Raw genomic sequence first — 24,971 nt, 5'->3', positions numbered from 1 at the left:
GGCTTTCCCTGGTCTTTTATCATTGAGCAGCCCACTGTATAATTCGAGTCTGCCATACTATGATTCATAGATTTTACTATACTAGGAGACTTTGCATGCTCTTTTCGGATGCATGCGACACACTCATTTCAATTCATTCAAAAGCTAAATATTGTGGTTGAACTTCGCAAACAAGTTACTTATCTTGGTAATTCTCCTTATGGTGGGCAGTCTATCAAAACGCAGATTCCTCAACTTTAATATTGCCCAGACAGACGCCAGAGTGGATCTGGAAACTTTCCATAGCAGAGCTCCCATGCGCCGCTTAGTGGCACTGTGTGGCTCCGTGTTGGTTTTATTCCATCCCATAAGTGATGGAGGGAAGCTGCATGTATGTGCCATAACTGTGCCCTGACATCACTTTCTTGCTTCCTTCTGAAGTAGCCTCATCGGAGGGCAGATACTCATCAATTCAGAACCACTAAAATGACTTGGGCATCGTCATTTCTGGTCTTCAGAATACTGGGCAGGAGAGGCAGAATACTGGGCAGGAGAGGCAGAAAGACATACAGGAGTCCAGTGTTCCACTCCAGCGGAAATGCATCTCATAGCGAGAGTCTTTGCAGGAACTTCCACGTGCAAAAGTTTGGGACACTGTGCATTCAATGGTGGCAAATAGTTCTATTGAGAGTTCTCTCCATTGTCAGAGGGGTGCTCTGAGCCACTTCAGGTGCAAATGCCATTCGTGATCTACCAGGGCCACCAGCTGAGCTCTTCTGTCTTACTGTTCAAGGATCCCACAAGGTAGTTTATGATCAGGGAGATGCCCTGACATTCCCCCCACCTCCAAAGGTGAAGAGCCTCCTGGCACAGGACCCACTACCCCACTCTGTCCTGCTTGTTGCAGTATCACATGACAGTGGTGTTGTCAGTGAACCTGCACCTGTCTCCCCTGGATGGCAGAAAGCCATTCAGCACCAGATGAATAGCCTGCAACTCCAAGACACTAATACAAAGCCAGCTTCCAGAAGAAGATCAGAGTCCTCTGAGGTCCACCTCTTCCTGATGGCCTGCACAAATCCACAGTGACATCCATAACCACTATTAGCCCTGGGTGGGGAAGAGAGAGGTGCCTGCATCTGGTCAGATTGCGGTTGAGATGCCACCACTGCAGACCTTCTGCAGTCTCTTTCTAATCCTGGATTGCTGCGGATAGGTTTCTGTGGTCTCTAAATGTGATCCACCCATAAGAATGTTGGGTGCATCATGAGAACTGTATGGGGACCTAGCAACAGCAGACGAAGAAGTGCTGTGCTGGCTGGTTGCTTTACCTGCCGGTGGGTGCTAATAAACAACAGTTCTTCTAAAAACCATGTGTCTACCTTATTTTATCACTGGCGATGAGTTGTAGACATGGTTAGCACCCACCAGAGCAATCGGCGTGCTTATCACAATGGATATCACCCCAAGCAAGACAATCACAGGACTTAAGTGAAGTCAGTGCGGTCTTTTATACAAAAGGATGCAAACAGATGACGTATCAGTGTGAGTGAAGTCTGAGCGATACGCAGGGGAAAAGAGTGGAACTGTATGACGCTCAACTTGTTTGTAATTGATTATTTGACAAGTGCAGTTGGAAATGTAACGGAAAAGGCACGAGAAGCAGCGCATAGAAAACAGTCTACATATTTTGTTTTAAGAGCTCCAGGAAGCGTGTTCACGCCAACAATCGCGTGTGACCAGAGGCAGCAATGTAGCCTGGTGTCTTGTGTGTGACGCATGGCTCTGTGACAGCTCGCACTGTAAAGACTAGAGCTTTGAAGGATCAACACTGTTTCATGGAAGACTAACCATTTCCTCAACTAACCCTCATTACGCCATGATTTCCTGTATATTGTGCAAGTCCCGTGTTACAGGAGGAAGCCCTGATTTACCGGCATAATAATAATAATAAAAAATAATTAAAAAAAGAGTAATTGGACTTCACATACAGAGATTGCTGATTACAAGAGTCACTGCAAGATTTTCCAAGGTGACAATTAGCACCAGGAGGAAAATCCCTTCTTGGGATCGCGGTTTTGTAAAATGCACAGCAGACTGCAGTTGATGGTACCAGCCGCAGCCCTGTGTGATAGGAAATCACATTGAGGATGCATTTATTTTAGCCCTTTATTTTAATCATTTATGTTAGATTATTATTTTGCAGTTATTGTGTTCATCGATTTTACTAGCTTGTTTTGTTAGTTTGTTAAGTTAAATTTCATTACAGGATGTCAAGTGGAATGAGTCAACCACCCCAATTTGTCGTAATGTGGTGAGCCAGCACTTCCATGGAAGAACTGGAAGCCCCTATTTGACTTTTATCTCATAGCAATTGGGGGGTGAAAAGTTCTCTGCGGCAAGGAAGCAAGCAGTCTTTCTTCACAATCTTGGTATTGAAGGGTGGAATAGCTACGATAGTTTAGACCCCATACCAATTGGAAGAGGTGTCTGTGAACCCAACAATGTTTATGAGAGGCCGGTTCTACTTGTACAGACACATTTTGGTAACCGTCCAAACGTAGGGACGGAGAGGCACAAATTCTTTATGCGTGTGCAAGCCAATGGGGAAAGAGTTGGAAACTATGTAGCGGCCCTTAAATCTGTAGCACAAACCTGTGATTTTGAGCAATTGACAGACTCCCTCATTCGCGATCAACTAGTGCGTTGCACAAATGACGCCTGAATTAAAGAAAAGTAGTTAGCTAAAAAAAACCAACTTAGAAGAAGCTATAGCCATTGTATAGAGTATTGAACACACATTCACCTGGGTGAAAAATGAGTGGCACCGTTGCACCGCATGAGGGAATTTCAGCCTTAAAGAGTAGTGAATTGGAAGGTCTTTAACAAAATTCCCTAGTCTTCTACAATTCAAAAAGTGGCTTGCAAACAGGAAAAATCTGTTAGGAGAATTGACGAGCAGAAATAGAACAGCAATCCTCCTAGGGACACAGGGTGAAATGTTCAAAGTGTGGGAGTCAGATCCACGGTCCTAACTAGCACAACTGTTTTGCACGAGGTGTGACTTGCAGGAACTGTGGAAAGAAGGGAAATTATGTGGGGATGTGTAAAAATGGCAAGATAATTTTTGTAGATGAGGAGGTAACACACGCAAAAGGTTATCCTTCACTTAACAGAAACTCAGGAGAGTAGTGTACAAGATGTACAAGGTATTAGACTCTGATGTTATAACCATGACAAAGTGTGATATCCTTATTGGAAGTAGATCATTTTCTGTTTTAGCGAACTCAGGATCCCTATTCACCCTCATAAGTGATAAGATTAGGGATGACATTTTTGGTAAAGAGAACATTTCACTACAACCACTGGATATTAATCCAGTGGGTTATGGAGGACAAAGCATTGACTTAGTGGGGTACACGGTTCAAACTATTATGTTTAAAGACAGAGAAACTGTCGGGAAGGTATATGTAGTCAGAAGAAGTGATAATCTCCTTGGATGGCATCACCAGACCAAGTAATGTTGGTGGAGTGGCAAAGTGATGACTTAGATATCATCGACAAGTACCCAAAAGTATTTAGTGACAAGCTAGGTCTCCTCAATGGTTTTAAACAAAGGATAATTTTAAAGGCACAAGCACAACTGGTGGTACACAAGGTGAAAAAGGTGCCAAAACTCATGATAGCACCTCTTCAGGAGGAACACAACAGATTATTAAAGTCTGGTGTAATAGATGAAATAGAGTCATCCGAGTGATTGGCTCCTATTTTTTTGGCACCCAAGGACAAAGGTAACGAGATCAGGATGTGTGTGAACTTGAGGAGCCTAAATAATTGTATTTGGGTGGACAGATAGCCGCTACCCGACATTAACAAAGCATTGGCAAAACTGAGTAGGGCGTGTATGTTTAGCATGATGGACCGGTCATCTGCCTATCACCAGGTCATGCTTCATGAGGATTCCAGGGCCTTAACCTTATTTGTCACACCGTTGGAAGCTTACAGGTTCATCCAGATGCCATTTGGTCTGGCATCTGCTGCCGCGTGCTTTTAGAGAATGATGAAAGAAGTTTTAGCGGGAATTGACTCAGTGTTGTTCTTTCAGGATGACATTCTAGTTTATGGAAAAGACAAATCCAATCACGATGATGTGCTCAACAGTGTCATCTCTAGGTTATAAGAACAAAGCCTCACTCTTAGAAATGAAGTGTAAATTTAGAGTAGGAGCGGTGTCTTACCATGGACACACAATTTCGAGTGATGGCATCAGTCCTAAGACTGATTTGTAAGAAGCCATCTTGCAAGCTCCAGTTGACGAAGACCAAGTTAAATCTTTCCTTGCCTTATCTGAATATTATTCAAAGACTGTTTGCAATTTTGCCGGTGTTGTACAACCCTTTAGATTACTACTAAAGAAGGGGGCAAATTTTGCGTGGCTGGAAGACTGTGCAAATGCTTTTGACAGAGTCAAGTCTGAAATTGCTCGGATGCCAACCCTAGGACATTTTGATATTAAAAAAAAAACAATTTTGACCACGGGTGCAAGTATGAAAGGTCTGGGTACGTTTCTTTCCCAAATGGTTGATGGGAAGGAGAGAGTCATTGGATTTGCCTCATGCTCACTCAGAGCATCTTCGGGGTCTGCCATTCTTGGTCAGAACGGACCATAAACTGTTGGTTCATATGTTTGCCTGTAGAAATGCTGAAAGTACCACACCGAAGGTCAAAAGGTAGATTGAGGGACTGTCGGAGTATACTTTTACTGTAGAATACTTACCTGGACTGAAGAATGTTCCCGTAGATTTTCTGTCAAGAGTGCCTCTCGTTAAACCTGTGGTTGGGTGTGTAGATTTATCTGTGTCTTGGGTCAAAGAAACTGCACTCAATAAACCTGAGTGGGAGGCTAGTACTACCAGGGATATCACAAGAAAGACTGTAATGGATATGGTAATCAAGGGTTGGCCTAATTTCGGTAAAGTTCCTCTGGATGCCAAAGGTTTTTGTAATGTAAGAAATGAGCTGTGCATAGTAGCAAACAAACTGTACCGAGGAGAAAGATTAGTTCCTCCTGATGAGATGCATGAGAAGGTCATCAATTTGGCCCATGAAGGCCATATAGGATGTAGTTTGACAAAGTCCAGAGTGAGAGAGTCCTATTGGTGGCATGAAGTGGACCACCAAGTAGAAATGAAAGTTAAAGATTGTATTCTCTGTGCAGGGAATGACAAGTCCAGGAGGGTTAGGTCTGCCCCTTTATCACCAGTGGAACTACCAGAACAGCCTTGGTCCAGGCTAGTCATGCACATTGTAGGCCCTTTTCATGTACTACTGTCCAATGAGGTTTGTGGTGGTTTTGGTGGATTATACTTCTAAACGGGTCTCTGCATGCTGTATGGGTTCTGTTGTCATAAGGAATATCATTGAGTTTCTCAAAGATGTGTTTGCTTGTGAAGGCATTCCTGATGTAATTGTTATGAATAATGGGGTGCCATTCACTTCACTAGAGATGGTAGAGTTTTTAAAGGATCTTTCAATAACTCGTCACCGTACTGCTCTTTATGCACCACAAGCCAATGGCTTAGTGGAAAGTATGAATACATTGGTGAGGGCTTGTGCACAAATGGCAGTGGATACAAGGATGCCTTTGAAAGGCATTGTGTGAAAAGCTGTGGGCGCACAGAAACATTGTAACTGGATGTTCACCATTTAATAGACTCAAAGGAAGGTTGGCTGGTTCCAAGCTCACCCCATTGTGGTTAAGTGGGAAGAACAGAAGTACTTGTGGTGTTGATGCAAGAGTCAAGAGGTATCAAGAAAAGTACAAGCAGAGGTTGATAATATGAAGGGTGCGTGGAGATGATATTGGAAGTTTGGTGACATGGTATTTATAAATAAAGGAGGATGGTCTCCCAAAGGTAAAACTAAATTTATGGGACCCAAACATATTGTGGAGGTCAAGAGGAATGGGGTAGCGTTAAGTGATGGTGAAGTTTGGAGTATGTCACGATTGTCCAGAGGTGTTGATGGGTGTGGCACCTTTTATGGCAGGTGCAGGGATGATGGGAGTTAAAGTGGTCAGCCGTGTTTTGACAGAAGAGTAAGGAGACCACCACTGTACCTTCAGGATTATGTTTGGAATAATCACTTTGTTTTCTTTTCTTACCTTTCTTACCTTTCCAGTTTGGTGATGTTTTGTTTCCCTCATTTCTCTCTAGTTCTTTCTTACTTTCTTTTCCTTGTTCGTTCAATTCTTATATTTCTGTACAAAATGTGTAAGGGGGAGATGTGTTGTAACTTGTTTCTAAGTGTGATGCACCCAAGAGAATGTTGGGTGCATCACGAGAACCAGAGGGGGACCTAGCAACAGCAGACGGAGAAGCACTGTGCTGGCTGCTGGCTGTACCTCCAGGTGGGTGCTAATAAACAACATTTCTTCTACAAACCATGTGTCTACCTTTTTTGATCAGTTTCCTTTGTGCCCACAGACATCAGATTCCTCGGCAGAGCCTGCAATGTGCACCTAACACAGCTGAGAAGCAGGTCTGAAGGAAGCTAGCAGGCCAAAAAGCCACAGAGCTGTTCTGACTGCGATCCAGGACCGAGGCTGAAACATCAGGATCATCACCTGACTCACTGCAACTGTGGGAAGGCCTTGTACTCTACTGTGTCTAAGACAGCTGCTATATAAAGGAAGCCTCTGGGAAGGAGTTAGTTGTAATTTCAGCTGGTTGATCAAGAAACCCAATGATGTCAAGTTTGCCATTGTTTGACTGACTGTTGCGAGGCCACCTTTAACAGCCGGTCGGTGAGGTAAGGGAAAACCGGTATTCCCAACTTCCAAAGATGAGCGGTAACCAGTGTCATTACATTCGTGAACACTCAAGCTGTGCAGGGGAGGTATAAGGGGAGCATGGCAAACTGAAAATGCTCTTGGCCTACCTTGAACCGCAGGTAACATCTGTGGGACTGTAAGACAGGTAGATGAAAAAAATGTGCCCTACAGGTCCAAGGCTACCATCCAGTCATCCAGATCCATGGCAGATAGAACCTGGGCCAGCATGAGCATTTTCAATTTGTCATTTTACAAAAAGGCCTTCTAGGAGCGAAAGACTAAAATAGGCCGAAGACCTCCATCCTTCTTCAGCATGAGGAAATAGCAAGAGTAACAACCCATCCCTATTTCAGACTCCTGAAAAAGTCTCTGAATGGCCTTTTGAAAAGTAGAGCTTGCATCTCCTGCAATAAGTTGACCAGGTGCTCCCCTTAGAGCCACTTGGACATAAAAGGAAACACCACAGCCTAACTTTCCTGAAATCGTTCTGAGGACTCAGGTTTTTCAATGAATAGGCAGGATCTATCGAAAACAAAGTCTGCAAACCTTCTAAAAACACACATGGATTGCATCTACATATGGCAATGGAGTACCACACTAGTGTTGACTGGACGTCCCAAACAATCAGTAAACCTGGAACAGCAAAAATTACTTTATAAGAATCAGACTGTATGGGAACCAGGTGCCCTGCCTGGACAGGAGTCAGAGCACGAACTTGGTTAGGGTAGTCATAGATTTGGCTTGGGTTCAGACACTGGAATCTGCACGGGATCCCTCCCCGGTTCCAACAATGTCAGTGCTGGTGTCGACAGAAGAAGGATTAGAACATGTCTTGGAGCTGAAGTGGAACTTGACACCCGAGTCGGTTCTGAATCCAAGACAGGTTCCAAAGGCTCATATGGTGCTGAGGACAGATTCGCTGGCTATCACCCTACTGGAGGGCAGTGTGGTTCCTTGAAGTCTGAAGCGCATCAGAGGGAGACAGAAGAGTACCAAAAATACCCAGAATGGCATCCTTCAAAGTCTCTACCTACTGCAGAGCCGCTGACGGCCCCAGGGACATGGTGCATCAAGATCAATTGCAGAAATCAGCTACTCAATCAGGGATCAGGAGCATAATCAAGTTGCGCCTTTATACCCTCACAACTTCACTTTAGACAGAGAGAGGTAGGACGGCGTTGAGTCCCACTTCACCTTACTATGTTTCTGAGGCGTTCCTTGGGAGCGGGTTCGAGCCCTCGACTTGGAGGGGGACTTAAGTGAGATATGTGACTTTTTCCTATTTTCGGCGACAGATCGCTTTGCTTCACGGTCCTTTATCGCCTTTCGGCACATAAGGGTGCACTCATCGTATGAGTTTGAGTCATGCTCGAGCTTAAACACCAAAGAGACACCTCTTGCAGGCCCATTTGTGTGTTCTACAATCATAGTTTGAACTCTGTCGATTTAGCTGGGGACAATACCGAAGAAAGAGGAGCGGAGCTCCGGATCCGCAATCAAAGGAGTGGAAAGAAAGGAACTGATGTCAGCACAGGGATGGTGCATACACGTGATTCCGCTTCTGGGGCAGAATGAAGCCAAAGTGAAACCGAATGGCGCCACCGAATGGCGTCACCAAGTGGCGCATGAGAGAAATGCTATAAAAAGTTTCTGCAACCCATCTCGCAAAGATTTTTAAAGTAAGGAATCTGCGGTTAGAAGCATCCATTAGAAACGTGTGCACTAGCAATTATAAACGTATAGGATTCCCCTGGCTCCCTTTTGTCTGCCACCAGAGCAGTAGTTTTAGTTTGATTACTTTTTGGCAAAATATAATTTTCTCCAACTGTAAGGACCCAAATATGGTAGCACAAATATTGGCCTTATTGTACATATACAAATAGCTTGTCAAATGGATAAGTCTTAAGTCTGGTGCATAAAATTAAAATGAATATCAGCATTAATGCAAACTTTACAATACATACGTTTCAATTTATAATTAACTTGTACACTACAGTGATTTGACAATTTAATACACCTCTTTATTTCAGAATTTGTCAGCAAAGTATTGGGCAAGCTTTAAATAAGTGAATCAACTCAAAATTATTCTAACAGCTTAGAGCCTCATTACGATGTCGGTCAGAGTTGCCTTCGACTGACACCGTAATAACAACGCGACCGCACATGGTGCGGTCGCATACTCCCATTTCTCCATGGGAGCTTGTGCTACGGCCATAAACCGGCCATAGCACAAGCTCCCATAGAGAGAGAGGAGAATCTGTTCATCCCTACCACACGGTGCAGGGATTAACAGGGGGGCACCATAGGTATCAACTCTGCCCCCAACCAGAGGCCGCAAGTTGAAGGGGGCCCTGCTAGGGGCCCTCAATGTCACTTACCAAAACGCTTTCCATGTGGGAAAGCCCACCATGGAAAGTCTGTCGGAAAGAGACATCGTAATCCCTACGGCGGAAACGCCATCCATAGGGATTACGGGCAACCAACTGGCCGACAGGCTCCTTGAACCCATCGGAATCCAGCCGGAATTACCGCCTGGTTTCACTTTCGACCACCTGCATAGTAATGCGGCGGTCAAAAGGGAAACCCGTGATGAGACTCGGAAGCCTCCAACCGCCGTAATTAAGGCCCTAATGTTCTCGACGGTGTGCTCAAAAACTAAAGTATTTTTTCTTGGATTTTCAAAACACGAAGCTGGTTTGTTGATTCGATTCACATATAATAATCTTATTCGGCAAACTATGCCATAAAAGATCATGGGAATATTTTTTTTTTTAAATGATCAATAAATAAACTATTATAAACATTTCATTAATAGCAGCACAGAATGTAAACATTTACAGCCATAAAAGTATCCAGTAGAAAAGAAATACCTACAACCAGTCAGCTAAGAAGTCCCGTTTCAAATTGGAGAATTAAGCAGCACATTTAAATTAAATCCATTTAATTACAGTAGATTTAGCCATATAATTATCCTCATGGCCAATAACAATTGAGCAATGTGCCAATTTATATGCACAAAATACAAATTTCAGAGCACTGCACTTTTCTGTCTAGATCTCCACATACCCAACAAAAAACGAGAGACAGCAATTACAATCTGATGTGCTGCATTAGATCTAAAGTGTCTGGAGGCAATCCTGAAATCTCTAATCCTCATATTGCGGCAAAGAGGCAATATCCATTTCTTCTTAAGGACATGATAGTTATGTAAATGTAAATGTGCTTGTACTTATATAGCGCACAGCTACCCCGGTTCGGGGTTTCCCGGCGCTGTACTCATACCGCTAGGGAACCCTTCCTGGCTTTTTCCCTGTGAAGTGTCCACTCCTGGGCATCCCCAGGGTGAAGCCAGGCATCCCAGCGCTGTTGGGGCCGTTGTGGAGATTAAGCAAGCTATTGCCCAGAGTTGCAGCGTGGGACCCATGATTAGAATAGGCACTGAGGCGAGAATATCCGGTCCGCGGAATTTATAGCCCAAAACCCTGCCGCGACGGGAATCGAACCCTGGTCCCGGACCAGTGCTCTGCATCGAGGTCTGCCGCTCTAACCATTGAGCCACACTTCTCCACAAAACAAAAACAAAATCAATGCATTCCTTTACCTGGGGGCAAAAGGGGAAAGGCGTATCAGCAACAGTTGAGGAGTGTTGCCATTTTGCAGTAAAGGGACTCAGTGAGTAAGTACCAATAGGAAATTTAATATACAAAGGTTTTGCTAGTGGGGGCTCAATAGCATCCATACACTTCCCAAGGTAGTAAACGTCTTTAAACTATAGGACAGATAGAATCAGAGTGCCCACCCACCTGCTCCTACACATTTCTCCATCTACATATCTCCAACAGATCCCCTTAAAAACAGACTTTGGCAGTCTGATAGCAGTTTCTGGTTTTGATTGTATATTATGCATATGTTAAACAATTCCATGTCCCTTGCAAATGTTCTGGTAAAAAGGTTAGGAATTTGGAAAATGTTGCCCTATAGGGAAACTGCACTTCTACAGTCACCCTTCTAGAGCGCAAAAATAATCTGAACTGGAGTTTCACATTTGAAAAATCATTTAAAAGACAGAGGTCTAATAAAGAAAAAAACTGTGTTCTTTTGTTCAACACAGAAAACAATGCAGGAGTAAGAGCCTTGGTTCAAGGAGCATGGCTTAATAATTCCCAGGTACCAAAGCTTTTGAATATTCAGGAACTTTCCAGATGATAGCAGAACAGAAGATTGAGAAGGTAAAGGCTGATCCCCAACACACCATTCAGGACCACACAGTCCATATTGGTGTGCATCCAAGCGTGACGCTGAATGAAAACTCTTTTTGGCATTAAAGACACTGGTTACCTCTGAAGATAATCAATTCTGCTGAATATGTTCAGAGGCTAGGCCAGTCGCAAAGGCATTATTGGAGAACCTCTGGTGTTTCTGCCTCTAATAGCAGTTTATAAAGCTCAAGAACAGACCTCCTATCATAAGGAAAAGGCAACAACCTGAAACAGCTTACCTGCCTTATTTTACCTAAAAATAACCAACATTGCAGACACATTGAAAGTCCATACATTTTTGTTCCCATTACAGTCATAGCCCTACACAAGATACCTACAAAAGCATGGTGATCAGTCACTTCAACAAGGTAGCCTTAAGACATGTCTATTTAAGTGCTTAAACATGGCATCTGCATTCTCCTTTAGAACATTTACAAAATGATCACATCAGACCAAGTGTCGTTCAAGTCTACTAGCTGGTGGTGTATTGAAACATCATAATATGCAAAAACTTAATTAGAATGGAGATTAATTAAGTGAAATTAACATGAGAACAGAGATCATTTAACGGGTCGGTTCTTATGCTTTTGCTGATTGTGCCACACTACTGGAGCCAGAGACCTGGGCCTAAGCTTTTTCTATGGCATCACAATACACAAAAAATAAAGAAACAAGTATAAATCAAACAAATAAACTGTGAAATATTGTATTTAACCACAAACCAAATAAATACACAAAAAAAAAGTTTTAATGGGAAGGTTGGAGCTTTTCTAAACTTAGTTTTATTTCTAAAAGATGAAGCGATGTGCTAGACTCGAGCATATTACTTCATATATTTTGCTCCTAATGCATGCTCTTTGTCGGCACATACCAGTGCTTCAATTGAGGTCACCATTCATCCTTGCCAGATGCCGTTTGCTGAACTTCCTCTATTCTCACAAATCAAGCAAGGCACAGCAACTTAATTTTGAAACTCCAATTTCAAAATCCTTAACATTTATAGAGCATTGTAAAATTGTCAATGTTATAGTTTGCATGTCATACATGCTTTATTAATCCGATAATATCACTTTGTTTCTAAATAGATAAGGAGCCCCAGATTAGGCATTGTGGACCCCCAGTGGTTTGCAGACATGTTAAGAACCTCTGACGCATGGCATCGAAACCCACCTCTCAGATATCAATACAGGGCAGCTAATAGCAAACTTTTTAACTGCAGATGACCTCTAAAATGCTATACTGGATTTCCAGGCTTCCTTCAAGAGGCAGGCAAAGACATTTCTGTTGGCTTCGATAAAAAGATCAAATAAATTGTACTCACATTGTGTATTAGCTCAAAGTATTTCTGGCAGGCAAGTTGGTAATGCATACCCTTAACCAGCTCCAAAATCTGGGAAAAGAAAGGGAAATGATTTACTGGTTATAACATTATATCCAAATATAAGAAAACTTAAATGCTCAAACAGTGCTTCAGATTTGGCTTTTCAGTGCTTCAATCAACCTCCATCGTTTGATTAGTTGTAGTCTATAAAAACTTTGTGCCAAATGCCTTTTTCTCAGACTCAACAAGTAACGAGTGACATGCTTGCACCTCTTTTCACATACTTCTCTTAGGAAAGTGAACATTTAGACAATACAATATTATAAGAGGAGTTTGATATTTCCAGATAGTTATTGACCAGAGGCATTGTTAATAACTTCTAAATCAGAACCCCCCATAGTCCAAATGTGTACGACTACATTGCAGCCCTTATGTACTCTCCCCAGTGAGCAATCGCTTGGGAAATACAATGCCTGTCATGTTCTTTCTCCAGCAGTTTTTGGACCCACCAAACAAATTATTACTCCATGAGGGACTAAAGGAACTAAAGGAATATCTTACAGTTATTATCAACAATTCTGCTCAAGCACAAATGGAGGCTCTTAAGTAAAAAAGTATGACACCACTTCTACTTATTTGTTAATAAGTAATTATCAGTTACTTCATATAAATGGGAAAGAACAAACTGACATTTTACTGAAGTATTCATAATGTACGTGAAACACACATATAGCATCTATTGCTACCATCAAAAGGTTTATGTTGGTTAAAAGGCACAAAACATGCATAAAATATCCTAATACATCACATCCACGATAGTTTCAGCTAGTCTAAAATAATGCACAGTATACCCAAACTGCTTTTTGCAAACTCTCCGAAGCATCAGTTACAGTGCTGAAGCTGCAATCAAATGATTCAATTCGAGAGGGCAAATCATAACAAACAAGTTAAGACTAAAACGTAATCTGCCTGCTAATATCTGCTTACTGTTGCTTACTATCCGGTGAATGTTGATGTTCTCCCCCCTTTTTTTTCTTAATGCGTATGAATCCAATAAAAGAGATTTAAACAAAAACAAAAAAGACTAAAACAAGGGCTAACAAACACAATTACACTCTGTTGCAAAATCGGCCTTTTCTGGATGGTCATCCCAGATTTTGATTTTGCCTTTTTCTGGTCTTTATTTTTGCTGGCTTAAGGACTGTGCACTTTACCACTGCCACACAGTAGCAATGTGTCTGAGCTTCCTCTATAAATCATGCTGTACAGTTGAACTCTCTAGATGACCTATTAACCTCTCCTATAATTCCATTGAAATTGGTGTCTTAGGTGCACCTATGGCATATGTAGCCTGCAGTGTGTAATTACACACCCACATATGACAAAAATATATTTCTGCCAGGAACACGACTGCCTTTGGCATGTAGGAAATTATATTTTTATAAATGTATAAGCCACCTCTAAAATTGTCTTGTAAGCCCACATGGCAAGGTGATACAATGCAAAAACAGGACACACAGTGCCCTCACAGTGCAATAAATACAAAATCGATTTTGCTAAGTATTGTAAGCTAGACAGGCCAAGGTGGGCATAAAATAATTATTTTCCAGCTCAACTTAGGAAAAGGCTAGAATGTTGCTTCAAAGTTATTTACTGCTCAGTGTTTAAAATGTGACTTATGAATGAGATTTTTGATTACTTAAAAAGAAGCATAACTTTGTAAAAATGTATTTTAGGGTGCCTGAACCAGATAGGGCCTAAAATGCAGTTCTGTCACTATAACATTTGACAGTGCTGGAATATACATCTTTGGCTGGGAGAGTTAACAACTCTGGCTCAGAGGACAATGGGTTGCCTCTGATCCCTATAAAGATAATGCATGTTAACTGCGGATCAGTTGGTAGGGATTAGCTACATTATAGTGGACAGCACCTGCTGGCAAAACAAAGGGCAGCTTTAGTACTATCTCTTTTACCTTGAAGATACCAAGGAGGGCTTCTTCTATGTATTCCCAGGAGCCTCATAGACAGAAGCCACCACAGCAGCACGGGAGCCAATGGACTCCAGTGGAGTGGTCGAGAAGCTCAAGACAGGCATGCCAGGTGGCAGCTGGGTCCTGTCATCTTAAAACAGGGGTTCCTGGGTAATTTTACAGTAAGGCAAAAATGAAGTGCTGCAAAATGAGATGGGGTACTGCAAGAAAATTCCAAGGATTGGGGGGCAGGATTACTCCAACTACTGGTTAGTACAAATTACTTGTTAGGGCACAGGATAAGTAGGGCACCTCCACCACCACCTTCTCAAAACATTCCTAGTCCTGGGGAGACTCCATCTGTAGAAGCCAGACCAGATGAAATAAGAATTCAGACTCCTGCTGCGAAAAGAGGAGTCACTCAAGGGCCCCTGAATCCTGCTCACACCCACAGACTGCAACTGCTCTACAAGCAGCAAGTGGTTCACCTCTTGGTTGCTTGCTTAAAGGATACAAAAAGCAGAAGAACTCCTGACTCCAAACTCCAAAAGGGCAGAGCTGACTAAAATGGACTATGATGCTTTGGAGCAGTGGTTCCCAAACGTTTTTAGAACCACAACCCACTTTTTAGAACAACAAACTTTTGCGAGCCACCTAGCTTTAAGGGACATGAGGTGAGGAGATTTTTAATGTAACTAAAGCTTTGTGTGGTAGTGTCATTCACAGACAGCTCATTTCCCGCATTGAAATGGGCAATACATTTGCGCAGACATACAGTTTCACTAATAAAACTATATAGCACACAAATCAATGTGTGGCAGTTCGGTTTCTGTGAATATTTATGCTTTGTCCAAAACCAAGTAAGTGTCTTGATACTATTAAAATCTATTTCCAGCACACTTCAGAATTACAAAAAAAAATCATCCTTTTAGCTTTCCTCACTGTTGGATGCATACAATTCATTTACAGGTATCTATATTGTGTTGTGTATTGCAAAAAATAACATCCTACATTGCCACACAATTCACTTTACAGTCCGAGAAAGCAAAGTAAACACCAATCCCCATGTTCAAAGTCTAAAGCAGCCTGACATTGGACCTCTGACTTGATTCAGCAGCAAATGCCAACGATTAAACACAGAATTTAAAGGCAACTTTATTTATTATGATTTTTGCGACCCACACTTGGACAAACACTGCTTTAGAGACCTGATGCACGGAGGACTAAGTCCTACCAGACTGACCAGTAACTTTCCCAGAAGGTGGACACTCAGTCTTAAGGAAAAACTTTTAACTGAGTGAACCTTCTTGGTGCATCCGACCTACGCCTCATTGTGGTTAGCCTAAAATTGCTCAAACAAATGTATACCTCCAAACTTTCCCAATCAATAGTACCCACCGTGATGCTTTTTGAGCAAAATGTCATGCAGATTGGTCAAACGACGCCAAAGTTATAGCCAAGTCAAAAACATGCTTTTCATAAGGAAACTTGGTCCTACCTACAACTGCTTACTGGCAACTGCCGGTAGGTAATTAATTAATAAGTAAATATTAATAAGTAAATATTATAAATATATATGTATATATTGTGATCAAGGCCCTCCGGGGCTGAAACGCGTAATGGCTGCTACATCGCTGTACTGAGGGGAAAATAAACGCATTCTACCGCCAATTTGATGTGGTCTACGCTCCTTTGTGTTTAAGGGATCGAGAAAACTTACGAGGAGTTTGTTGATATATACATATATATATATATATATTACCTATTGGCGGTCGCCAGTAGATAGTTATAGTTACGACCTATTTTCCATAGGAAATCCGCAACATTCTATTCCCAATAAGTTTGGCGCCGGTTGACGAATCCTCGCGAAATTTCATAAACTTTTGGCCAGCTCCGCTCTGCTTCTACCCTGATAATTTTGTGGTGATTTTTCAAGCGGGGGCCGAGAAAAAAGGGGGGTCCCAAAACGCGTTTTCCCCATGCAATTTCCCATAGGACCTGTTGTCGCAGCTACAGCCCGAACCGCTGAACGGAATGACACCACATTTGGCAAAGAGGTAGTCCTCAGTTCAGACTCGTGCCTTTTGCATAAATGGTGTGAATCCGTTCAATAGTTCCTGAGAAAATTAGAGTTAAAAGTACATAAATATCTATGGCCGCGGAGGATCCGCGGACCCTACCCGCACCGTGAGTGCACCCTCCCCGAACCGAGCGCGCACCCTCCCGATCGCGCGCTGAATGCCAATTGGCTGTCGAGTGTCTCTCTACATTCAAAACCAGGAACTGTTGGCGGCCATTTTCTGCCTCGGTAGAAGCGAGGCTGAAGAAGCAAGGGGAATAAGTGTGTAAAACATATAACGGGGGCAGAGTGGAAATACTCTGACCCTCTAGAGGTGTATAGGGGGTCACAGAAGGACCCCCTGGGGCCCCCCCCCCCTTTTTTTTTAAACAGCGAAATGCATGCACAGTGCGCGCATCCTATCGCGTTGGGTGCGCGGATCCACTGAATTTTTTAAAAAAAAGACAAGAAATCATTGGTTGTATGACTACTTTGTACACTGAAAGGTAGGGTGTATATTTCTGTTTTTTAAAGGTATGATTCTTATTGGTTAACAAAAACAGATTGTAAGGAACATTATATATGATTAGCTGATATGTTGAAAAGTGAAGCACACTTCCTCTCTTGTGTAGGAACATTGTGTGCTGAACTTCTGACCTGTGTGCTCAGTGCAGTGTTCCATGACCGGTTTCTATGGTAACAGGCAGAAGGCAGATTGGGGGAAGGGTTGAAATGTATTTCAGTTGGAAAGGGTTCAAATGTTTAACCAATAGAAATGTGTGTTTGCTTTTGAGTTTATGTGTGAAGGATTGTGATTTGATGTTTACATGTATATGTGTGGAAAATGAAAGAGAAACTTTTCCATTCTTTGTTTTTGCTGAGAGGTGCACAGTGCAGAGATTCTGTAAAAGAAAATATGGTGAGTGACTGATATACTTCTTAATCTACAAAAGAACTTGAAAGATGAGTTATTTAATTGTGAGGGGATGTAAGTAGAATATTTTGATTTTAATCAGACTAATGTATTTCGCCTGCTAAAGTGTAGGGAGTACTTTTTTTCTCTACAATCTTATTGACAGTGTGTGTGCATGTAGAAACCATTCTGTGATAAGCATTTGTGTTTTTTATGTGTTTACAGACAGATAACTGTGCTGTTTTTATATTTTGGTAGAATTAGAAACCAGTCATTGTTTATGAATTTGTGAAATGAGTTATGTTATGTTTCTATACTAAAATGTAGTACTACTTCTAGATGAAGAAATGTGTTTTGGTATAGTGCAAGGGATAGTGTTATTTGTCTAGAATCACACGGTGAGTATGTGTGCATGTGGGAACCACTGTGAGAGAAGCATTGGGTAACATCGTGTATTTGCTGACAGATAACTGTTTTAACCTGTCATGTTGTGAAGTTTTAGTAGCATTAGAAGACAGTTATGGCTTATGCTTTGATTAAATGAGTCAGGCTTTGACAGAAAAGCGCAGTCCTGAAATATGTAGATTGTGTGCAGTTCCCTTACCACTTGCACTGTAGTGAATGAGTTTTGGTAAACTCCTAGGGATAGTGGTGCTTGTTTAGAATCACACTGTGAGTTAGTGTGTATTTGGGATCACTGTGAGAGAAGCATTTGGTGACATCATGTATTTGCTGACAGATAACTTTTTTAAAACCTGTCATGTTGTGCAGTTTTAGTAGCATTAGAATCCAGTCTTTGCTTATGCGTTGTTTAAATGAGTCATGCTTTGACACTGATGTGCTGTACTTAAATATGTAGATTGTGTGCAGTACCATTAACTCTTCTAGACTAGTGAATGAGTTTTGGTAAACTCCTAGGATAGTGTTGCTTGTCTAAAATCACACTGTGAGTCTGTGTGCATTTGGGTAAGGATTGTGAGAGAAGCATTTGGTAACATTGTGTATTTGCTGACAGATAACTGTTTTTAAAACCGGTAATGTTGTCAAGTTTTAGCAGCATTAGAAGCCAGTCTTTGCTTATGCTTTGATGAAATGAGTCAGGCTTTGACACAAAAGTGCAGTCCTGAAATATGAAGATTGTGTGCAGTTCCCTTACCACTTCCACAGTAGTAAATGATTTTTGGTAAACTCCTAGGTATAGTGGTTGTTGTCTAGAATCACACTGTGAGTCTGTGTGCATTTGGGAACCACTGTGAGAGAAGCATTTGGTAAGATCGTGTATTTTTTAGCAGATAACTCTTTTAAAACCTGTCATGTTGTCAAGTTTTAGTAGCATTAGAAGCTAGTCTTTGCTTATGCATTGATAAAATGAGTCAAGGTTTGACACTAAGGTGCAGTACCATGTACTATTCTCTTCACTGTGGCAGAACTGAAAATTTAAAAGTTTTACCTAAGCACTGTCCTAGAAGTAGTCTGATTATTTAGTCAATTTCTATGTACCAAATAGACTGCTTCAAAAGTATGCATGTAGTGTTCTAACATACTATACACTTGTCTTTTACACCTTCAATTCCCTAGTCAGTAACCATACACTTCCAGGAAACACCCTGTCACTCCCTTTGCAGTCCTCTAGTGACCCATTTAACACCATGTACTAATCCATACACTGTGCCAAAACCCAAACACTTATAAATTCACCAAGACACTCTCTTTCCAGTACTCTAATGATTCAGTCACTGCCTAAGTATTCATGCACTGAGCCAGGCCTTAGCACATGGACTTCTTCAAACCCCTATCCACTATGCATGCAGTCCTCTAACCACCTACACACTTGTCTTTCACACCTTCAATTCCCCAGTCAGTATCCATACACTTACAGCAAACACCCTGTCACTCCCCTTGCACTCCTCTAGTGACCTTATTAAGCATCATGTACTAATCCATTCACTGCGCCAAACCCTAATAAATTCACCCAGGCACTCTCCTTGCAGTACTCTAATCATTCAGTCAGTGCCTAAGTATTCATGCACTGAGCCAGGCCTTAGCACATGGACTGCTTCAAACCCCTATCCACTATGCATGCAGTCTTCTAACCACCTAGACACTTGTCTTTCACACTTTCAATTTCCTAGTCAGTATCCATACAGTCCAGCAAACATCTTGTCACTGCCTTTGCACTCCTCTGGTGACCCATTCAGTACCAAGTACTAATCCATTCCCTGTGCGAAAAGCCTAGCACTTATAAATTCACCTAGGCACTCTCCTTGCTGTACTCTAATCACTCAGTCAGTACCCAAGTAGTCATGCAGTGAGCCAGGCCTTAGCACGTGGACTGCTTTAAATGCCTATGCAGTATGGATGCAGTCCTCTAATCACCTACACAGTTGTGTTTCACACCTTCAATTCCCTAGTTAGTATTCATACTCTTCTAGCAAACACCCTGTCACTCACCCAGTGTGTCTCCTTATAGTACTGTAATCATTTAGTCAGTTAGCATGTAGTTTTAGTGAGGTAAGCTTTAGGGCATGAACTGCTTCAAAGTAGTATGCACTATGTATGTAGTGTTTTAACCATCGTCACACTTGCGGTTCAGGGACATAGTTTCTTAGTCAGTATTTATATAAAATGTGCTTGTACAGTAATGGAATAGTATAAATTTGAAAGTTATTAATATACATTTATTTGTGATTCTTTTTTACAGATACAGAACAGGAGTGTTTCTCATCTGTTTGCACTCTTCTCGTGCAAGATTGTTTGGATGAAGGGTCCTTAGGTGTTTCATCATACTTGCTGTGCCGCATGAGTATTTTTTGTTAGGATCCCCTCGTAACAGAACTCTTTTGAAAATCTTGTGCATGAGAAAGGTGGTATTGGTCTTTGTTTGCCCCTCGAGAAAAGTAGAAAATATCCACATCACTGAAGGAAAACGTTGTGGGCGTGGTGCATCCTCCAAAAATTCAACTTTAGATTTGGTGAATATTTTATAGCGACATCATTTACAGTTTTTGTAAGTTAAAGTTAAAACATTTTGTTAGCTGTGTGCATTTTATATCGCTGTGATTTGTATTTTGAGAATGGCATGTTGTTGTTTTTTTAACAATCTTTGAGATTGTGTTTTTTTTTGCTGAGTACGATTGAAATCACTATTTTTAGTGAAATTTAATATATTCTAAGAACAGCAAAAAAATTACTTTGTGGAAATTATGCTGTGTTGTAAAAAATGTATTATTACATGTTATAATTTGTTTTTCCTTTTCTTTCACAGATTAAAATTTTAAAATAAGCAATTTATATGAATTTATATTTGAATGAAAAACAGAAAAAAATTTATACCATTTTTTAATTCTATTACTGTGAAGGTAAGTTTAACTAAGTCTCAATATGCAGAATGAAGAGGCCTGCAAGAAGCTACAAAGTTGAAACACGTTTCTAAAAACACTCTGCTATGTAGTTTTGAAATCTGACCATAATCAGATATCATGTGACCTGCAAAAAAAGAGATTTGAGGGGTTCATAATATTTCCCATTTTAGCTGTTGAAGGACCACAATCATTTCAATCATTCTTCTATGAACATCTTTGCAGACAAAACTCTGTGCTTATCTTCTATCATTCGCAAGGAAATTTAAAAACTAAAATATGTCACTTTTTGTAACATACTTATCGTGCAAGATACTCTTTCATATTTACGAAGAGAGGAAAAGGCACTCTGTGCACTTTTTATACTCCATGTAAATATAACCTCATCATGCACACCACTTTGTGTTGAAAGGGTGTTCTATAAGTGTTGTTGTGCATGATTGCACTTAATACTCATAGAACAAGACATGTCTAGATTTATCAGAAATTATAAATCTCGATATGTGTGTGAATGCTGCACCATTCTAAAATTGGTGTAGGAAAGCACAATAAGGAGAATGGTTTTAATTTCTCCACATTTTTATATCTTCAATTAATGCTGAAATGTTCAGCATACATTGAAGAAGAAAAATGCATTTTCTCATTGTTTTTGTGCAGGAAGGTGTGTCTTCCTGCAGAAAAACAAACAGCACATGACACAGATATCCTTGCACTATGGTGCAAGGGTGCCTGTGTCACCACATGGCAGCAGTTTAAGCAGCCGTGCAGAGAGAAGCATAGATTTGCAACATATTTATGTACATATGTTGCATCCCTGTGCTTCGGAAGTACTACAGCACACTGCAGTTAAAGAGGTTACTGTGTGATGCTGCAGCACTTCCTCATAGTTCTGCACTTATACATTCACCATACGCTACTAATGCATTCATTCAGTCAATTACATACTACACATACATTCATCTAAACTAACACTAACAAAGAAATTTAGCTCTTTTTTTAAACCAGGAAAGTTAGAAACTTTTTTTTTCTTCTTTCTTCTTTTATAATTTTTTGGGGATTTTCTTAACCAAAAAACAAAATAGGAGAAACCAAACAATGAACTTCAGGGAACAATAAAAAAAAAAAAACGAGCAAATGTGACTTTCTTGCCAGCGGCAGATCAGATCGATCGACTGCTCACCATAGCACAAAGTCTTATTGCACTTAGTGGAGAGCACTTTTAAAAATTGAAATTGAGGACGGATGTCCAAGGTTTGGGCTGATGGATGCACTCAATGTGCTCGGCTGCGATGAGGTGGATGGCGCAGGAGCAGGAGTGTTTCTCATCCGTCGGCACTCTTCTTGTGCAAGATTGTACGGATGACGGGTCCTCATGTGCTTCATCATACTTGCCGTGCCGCAAGAGTATTTCTTGTTAGGATCCTGTTGGAGGGAGGACCACCGGGTAGTCGGGGGGACTATTCCGGGGCACCTTCCTACCGCAAAGTTATAGCCGAGCGCCGCTGAGAAGCCCCCTCGGGGAGGTCTTTCTCCTATGATCGTACTAGGCCCAGTAATACCACCACACAGGACTCAATATCAGTTGCGTTACTTGGTTCTTTATCAGCAGTAGTACGTTCAATATTTACAGTGGGATCGAGGGATCCTGTAAGAGTCTCAATGTCTGTTAGGGGGATAGGGTAGCGGGACAGTCTTAGTACCAACCAGGTACGGGAGGGCTCTGCGCCAGACCTTGAGTGCTGGTCTCAGAGCGGCTCGGACGTGGGGAGCCGCGACGGCGTCTGCAGGGCTCGGGTGGTAGTTCCGCTTCGGTCGAGCCGCGACGAGGTCAGCTGGGCTCTGATGGTAATGTTCAACAAGGTCGGGCCGCGACAGCGTCAGCAGGGCCCCAAAGGTTCGTGAAGGTCTTTAAGCACGGTGGAGCCGCGACGTCGTCAGCAGGGCTCAGAGTGTGGGTTCGGGATGAGTCTTCTTCCGTAGGGTCAGCCGCGATCCGATCAGCAGGGCTCTTGACTCCAGGATACAACTACTGTCCTGTTGTCGGGTCGCCCCAGATATAGGACTGGAGCCCTTTGATGTCCGGACCCTTGCACCCGGAGAGGGCGGAGAGGCCGAGTAGGGAGCGACCAGACGCCCAGCAGGAGAGGCGCCAGGCCCCAGAGAGCTGTGGGGCGATCGCACCTAGGTGTGGAAGGACGGTTGGGGGTCCCATCGATACTGCTCTCCGCCGGGAGTGGGAAGGGTTCACGTGGTATCCCCCGGGCCAGGGGTTGGCGCCTTGATGTCGGGCCTCGCTGGGACAGAGGCCGGGTGAAGCGGGGTCACGCAGGTGGTCACGTGGAGTGACGTAGGATCCAAAATGGAGGAGCCCCGAGGTGCATGGGACCTCGTGCGGCTTAGCGCGGGGAAACAGGACCACGCCACGAGGCCGGCTCCCACATGCGTCCCCCCCAGCTGAAGGCAGGGAGAGTCACCCATCTCCTTGGGGGTTCTCCTCGCCGAGGCGGAAGAATCGGGACAGGCCGTCAGCATTGGCGTGGTCGTTGCCGGGCCGGTGTTCCACAGTGAAGTCCATCCCTTGCAGCGAGATGGACCAGCGCAACAGCTTGGGGTTCTCGCCCCGCATTTGCATGAGCCACCGCAAGGGCCGGTGGTCAGTCTGGACCCTGAAGTGGGTGCCGAAAAGGTAGGGCCGGAGCTTCTTGAGAGCCCATACCACGGCGAAGGCCTCCCGCTCGATGGTGCTCCACCTCCGTTCTCGCGGCAGCAGTCGGCGGCTGATAAAGGACACCGGTCGGTCGAGGCCCTTGGCGTCCAGCTGGGAGAGGACCGCCCGACCCCGTACTCCGAGGCATCAGTCTGGACTACAAATTCCTTGCTGTAGTCGGGGGCCTGTAGCACAGGGGCAGCGCACATGGCCGCCTTGAGAGCATCAAACACGGTCTGACAGCGGGGCGTCCAGTGCACCGCCTTGGGCTGTTTCTTTGAAGTGAGTTCCGTAAGGGGGCCCACAATGCTGCCATAATCCTTGATGAATCGTCGGTAGTAGTCTGTGAGGCCTAGGAAGGCCCGGACAGCGGTTTGGGTTGCGGGGGGCTCCCACGCCTGGATGGCGTCGACTTTTAACTGGAGGGGCGCCACCTGGCCACTCCCCACCTGGTGGCCCAGATAGGTCACAGATCCTTGACCGATCTGGCATTTACTGGCCTTAATGGTGAGCCCGGCTCTTTGGAGAGCGGCCAGGACTTCCCCAAGGTGTCCTAGGTGCGCGGCCCAGTGGTCGCTGAAGACAGCAATGTCGTCGAGGTAGGCCGCGCTGAAGGCTTCTAGTCCGGCCAGGACCTTGTTTACTAGCCTCTGAAAGGTCGCTGGGGCGTTCTTCATACCGAAGGGCATTACCCGAAAGTGGTAGTGCCCATCGGGGGTGGAAAAGGCTGATCGTTCTTGGGCGCCGGGAGTGAGCTTGATCTGCCAGTACCCAGCGGTGAGATCAAAGGTGCTTAGGTAGCGGGCGGCCCCTAAGCGATCGATCAGCTCGTCTGCTCGTGGGAAGGGGTGGGCATCGGTCTTGGTGACTGCGTTCAGGCCCCGGTAGTCGACACAAAATCTGAGTTCGGGGGCAGTGCCGGGAGCGGCGGCCTTCGGCACCAAGACTACCGGGCTGGCCCACGGGCTGTCGGAAGGCTCGATGACTCCGAGGGCGAGCATCTTGGCGACCTCGGTCTGTATGCAGGCTCGGACTCGGTCAGGTACTCTATAAGCGCGGTGTCGTACAGGGGGGCTGTCCCCCGTGTCCACGTCGTGGACGCACCAGGGGGTCACCCCGGGCGTGAGAGAGAAGAGGGCAGCGAAGGGTTGCAGCAGCTTCTGGCAGTCATGGCGCTGTTCTGGTGTCAGGGTGGCTGAGAGGCGGACGCCCTCCAAAGAGCCGTCTTGGCCCGAGGACCCCAGGAGGTCTGGTAGGGGCTCGGAGTCACTTTCGCCCCCATCGTCGGTAGCCAGCAGTAGGCTTAGTTCAGTTCGGGCAAAGTGGGGCTTGAGCCGGTTGGCGTGCAGGACCCGGAGGGGGTTCCTCGGGGACTCCATGTCGACCAGGTATGTGACGGGGCTCTTCCTCTCAACTACCTTGAAGGGCCCGGTCCACTTGTCCTGCAGGGCGCAGGGGTCCACGGGTGACATGACCCAGACTTGCTGGCCCGGCTCGAACTCGATGGCTGAGGCATTTTCGTCATACCAGCGTTTCATGTCTTCTTGGCTGGCTTCGAGGTTGGCTTCTG

At 43.7% G+C, this 24,971-nt stretch overlaps 1 protein-coding gene across 4 annotated transcripts in view; it reads right to left on the bottom strand.

The window, feature by feature from the left end:
- The window catches only part of PRIM2 (DNA primase subunit 2), a 1,241,637-nt gene that overhangs the window by 65,140 nt on the left and 1,151,526 nt on the right, over nt 1-24,971 (bottom strand). For all 4 annotated transcript variants that reach the window (XM_085610894.1, XM_085610892.1, XM_085610891.1 and 1 more), the window contains one exon: nt 12,392-12,460. In XM_085610894.1, the coding sequence (XP_085467020.1) occupies nt 12,392-12,460 (69 nt within the window). The remainder of the gene's footprint in view (nt 1-12,391; nt 12,461-24,971) is intronic.

Source organism: Triturus cristatus, chromosome 6 (genome assembly GCF_964204655.1).
Source record: "Triturus cristatus chromosome 6, aTriCri1.1, whole genome shotgun sequence".
Classification (NCBI taxonomy): domain Eukaryota; kingdom Metazoa; phylum Chordata; class Amphibia; order Caudata; family Salamandridae; genus Triturus; species Triturus cristatus.
This window is presented reverse-complemented; position numbering and strand designations above follow the sequence as displayed.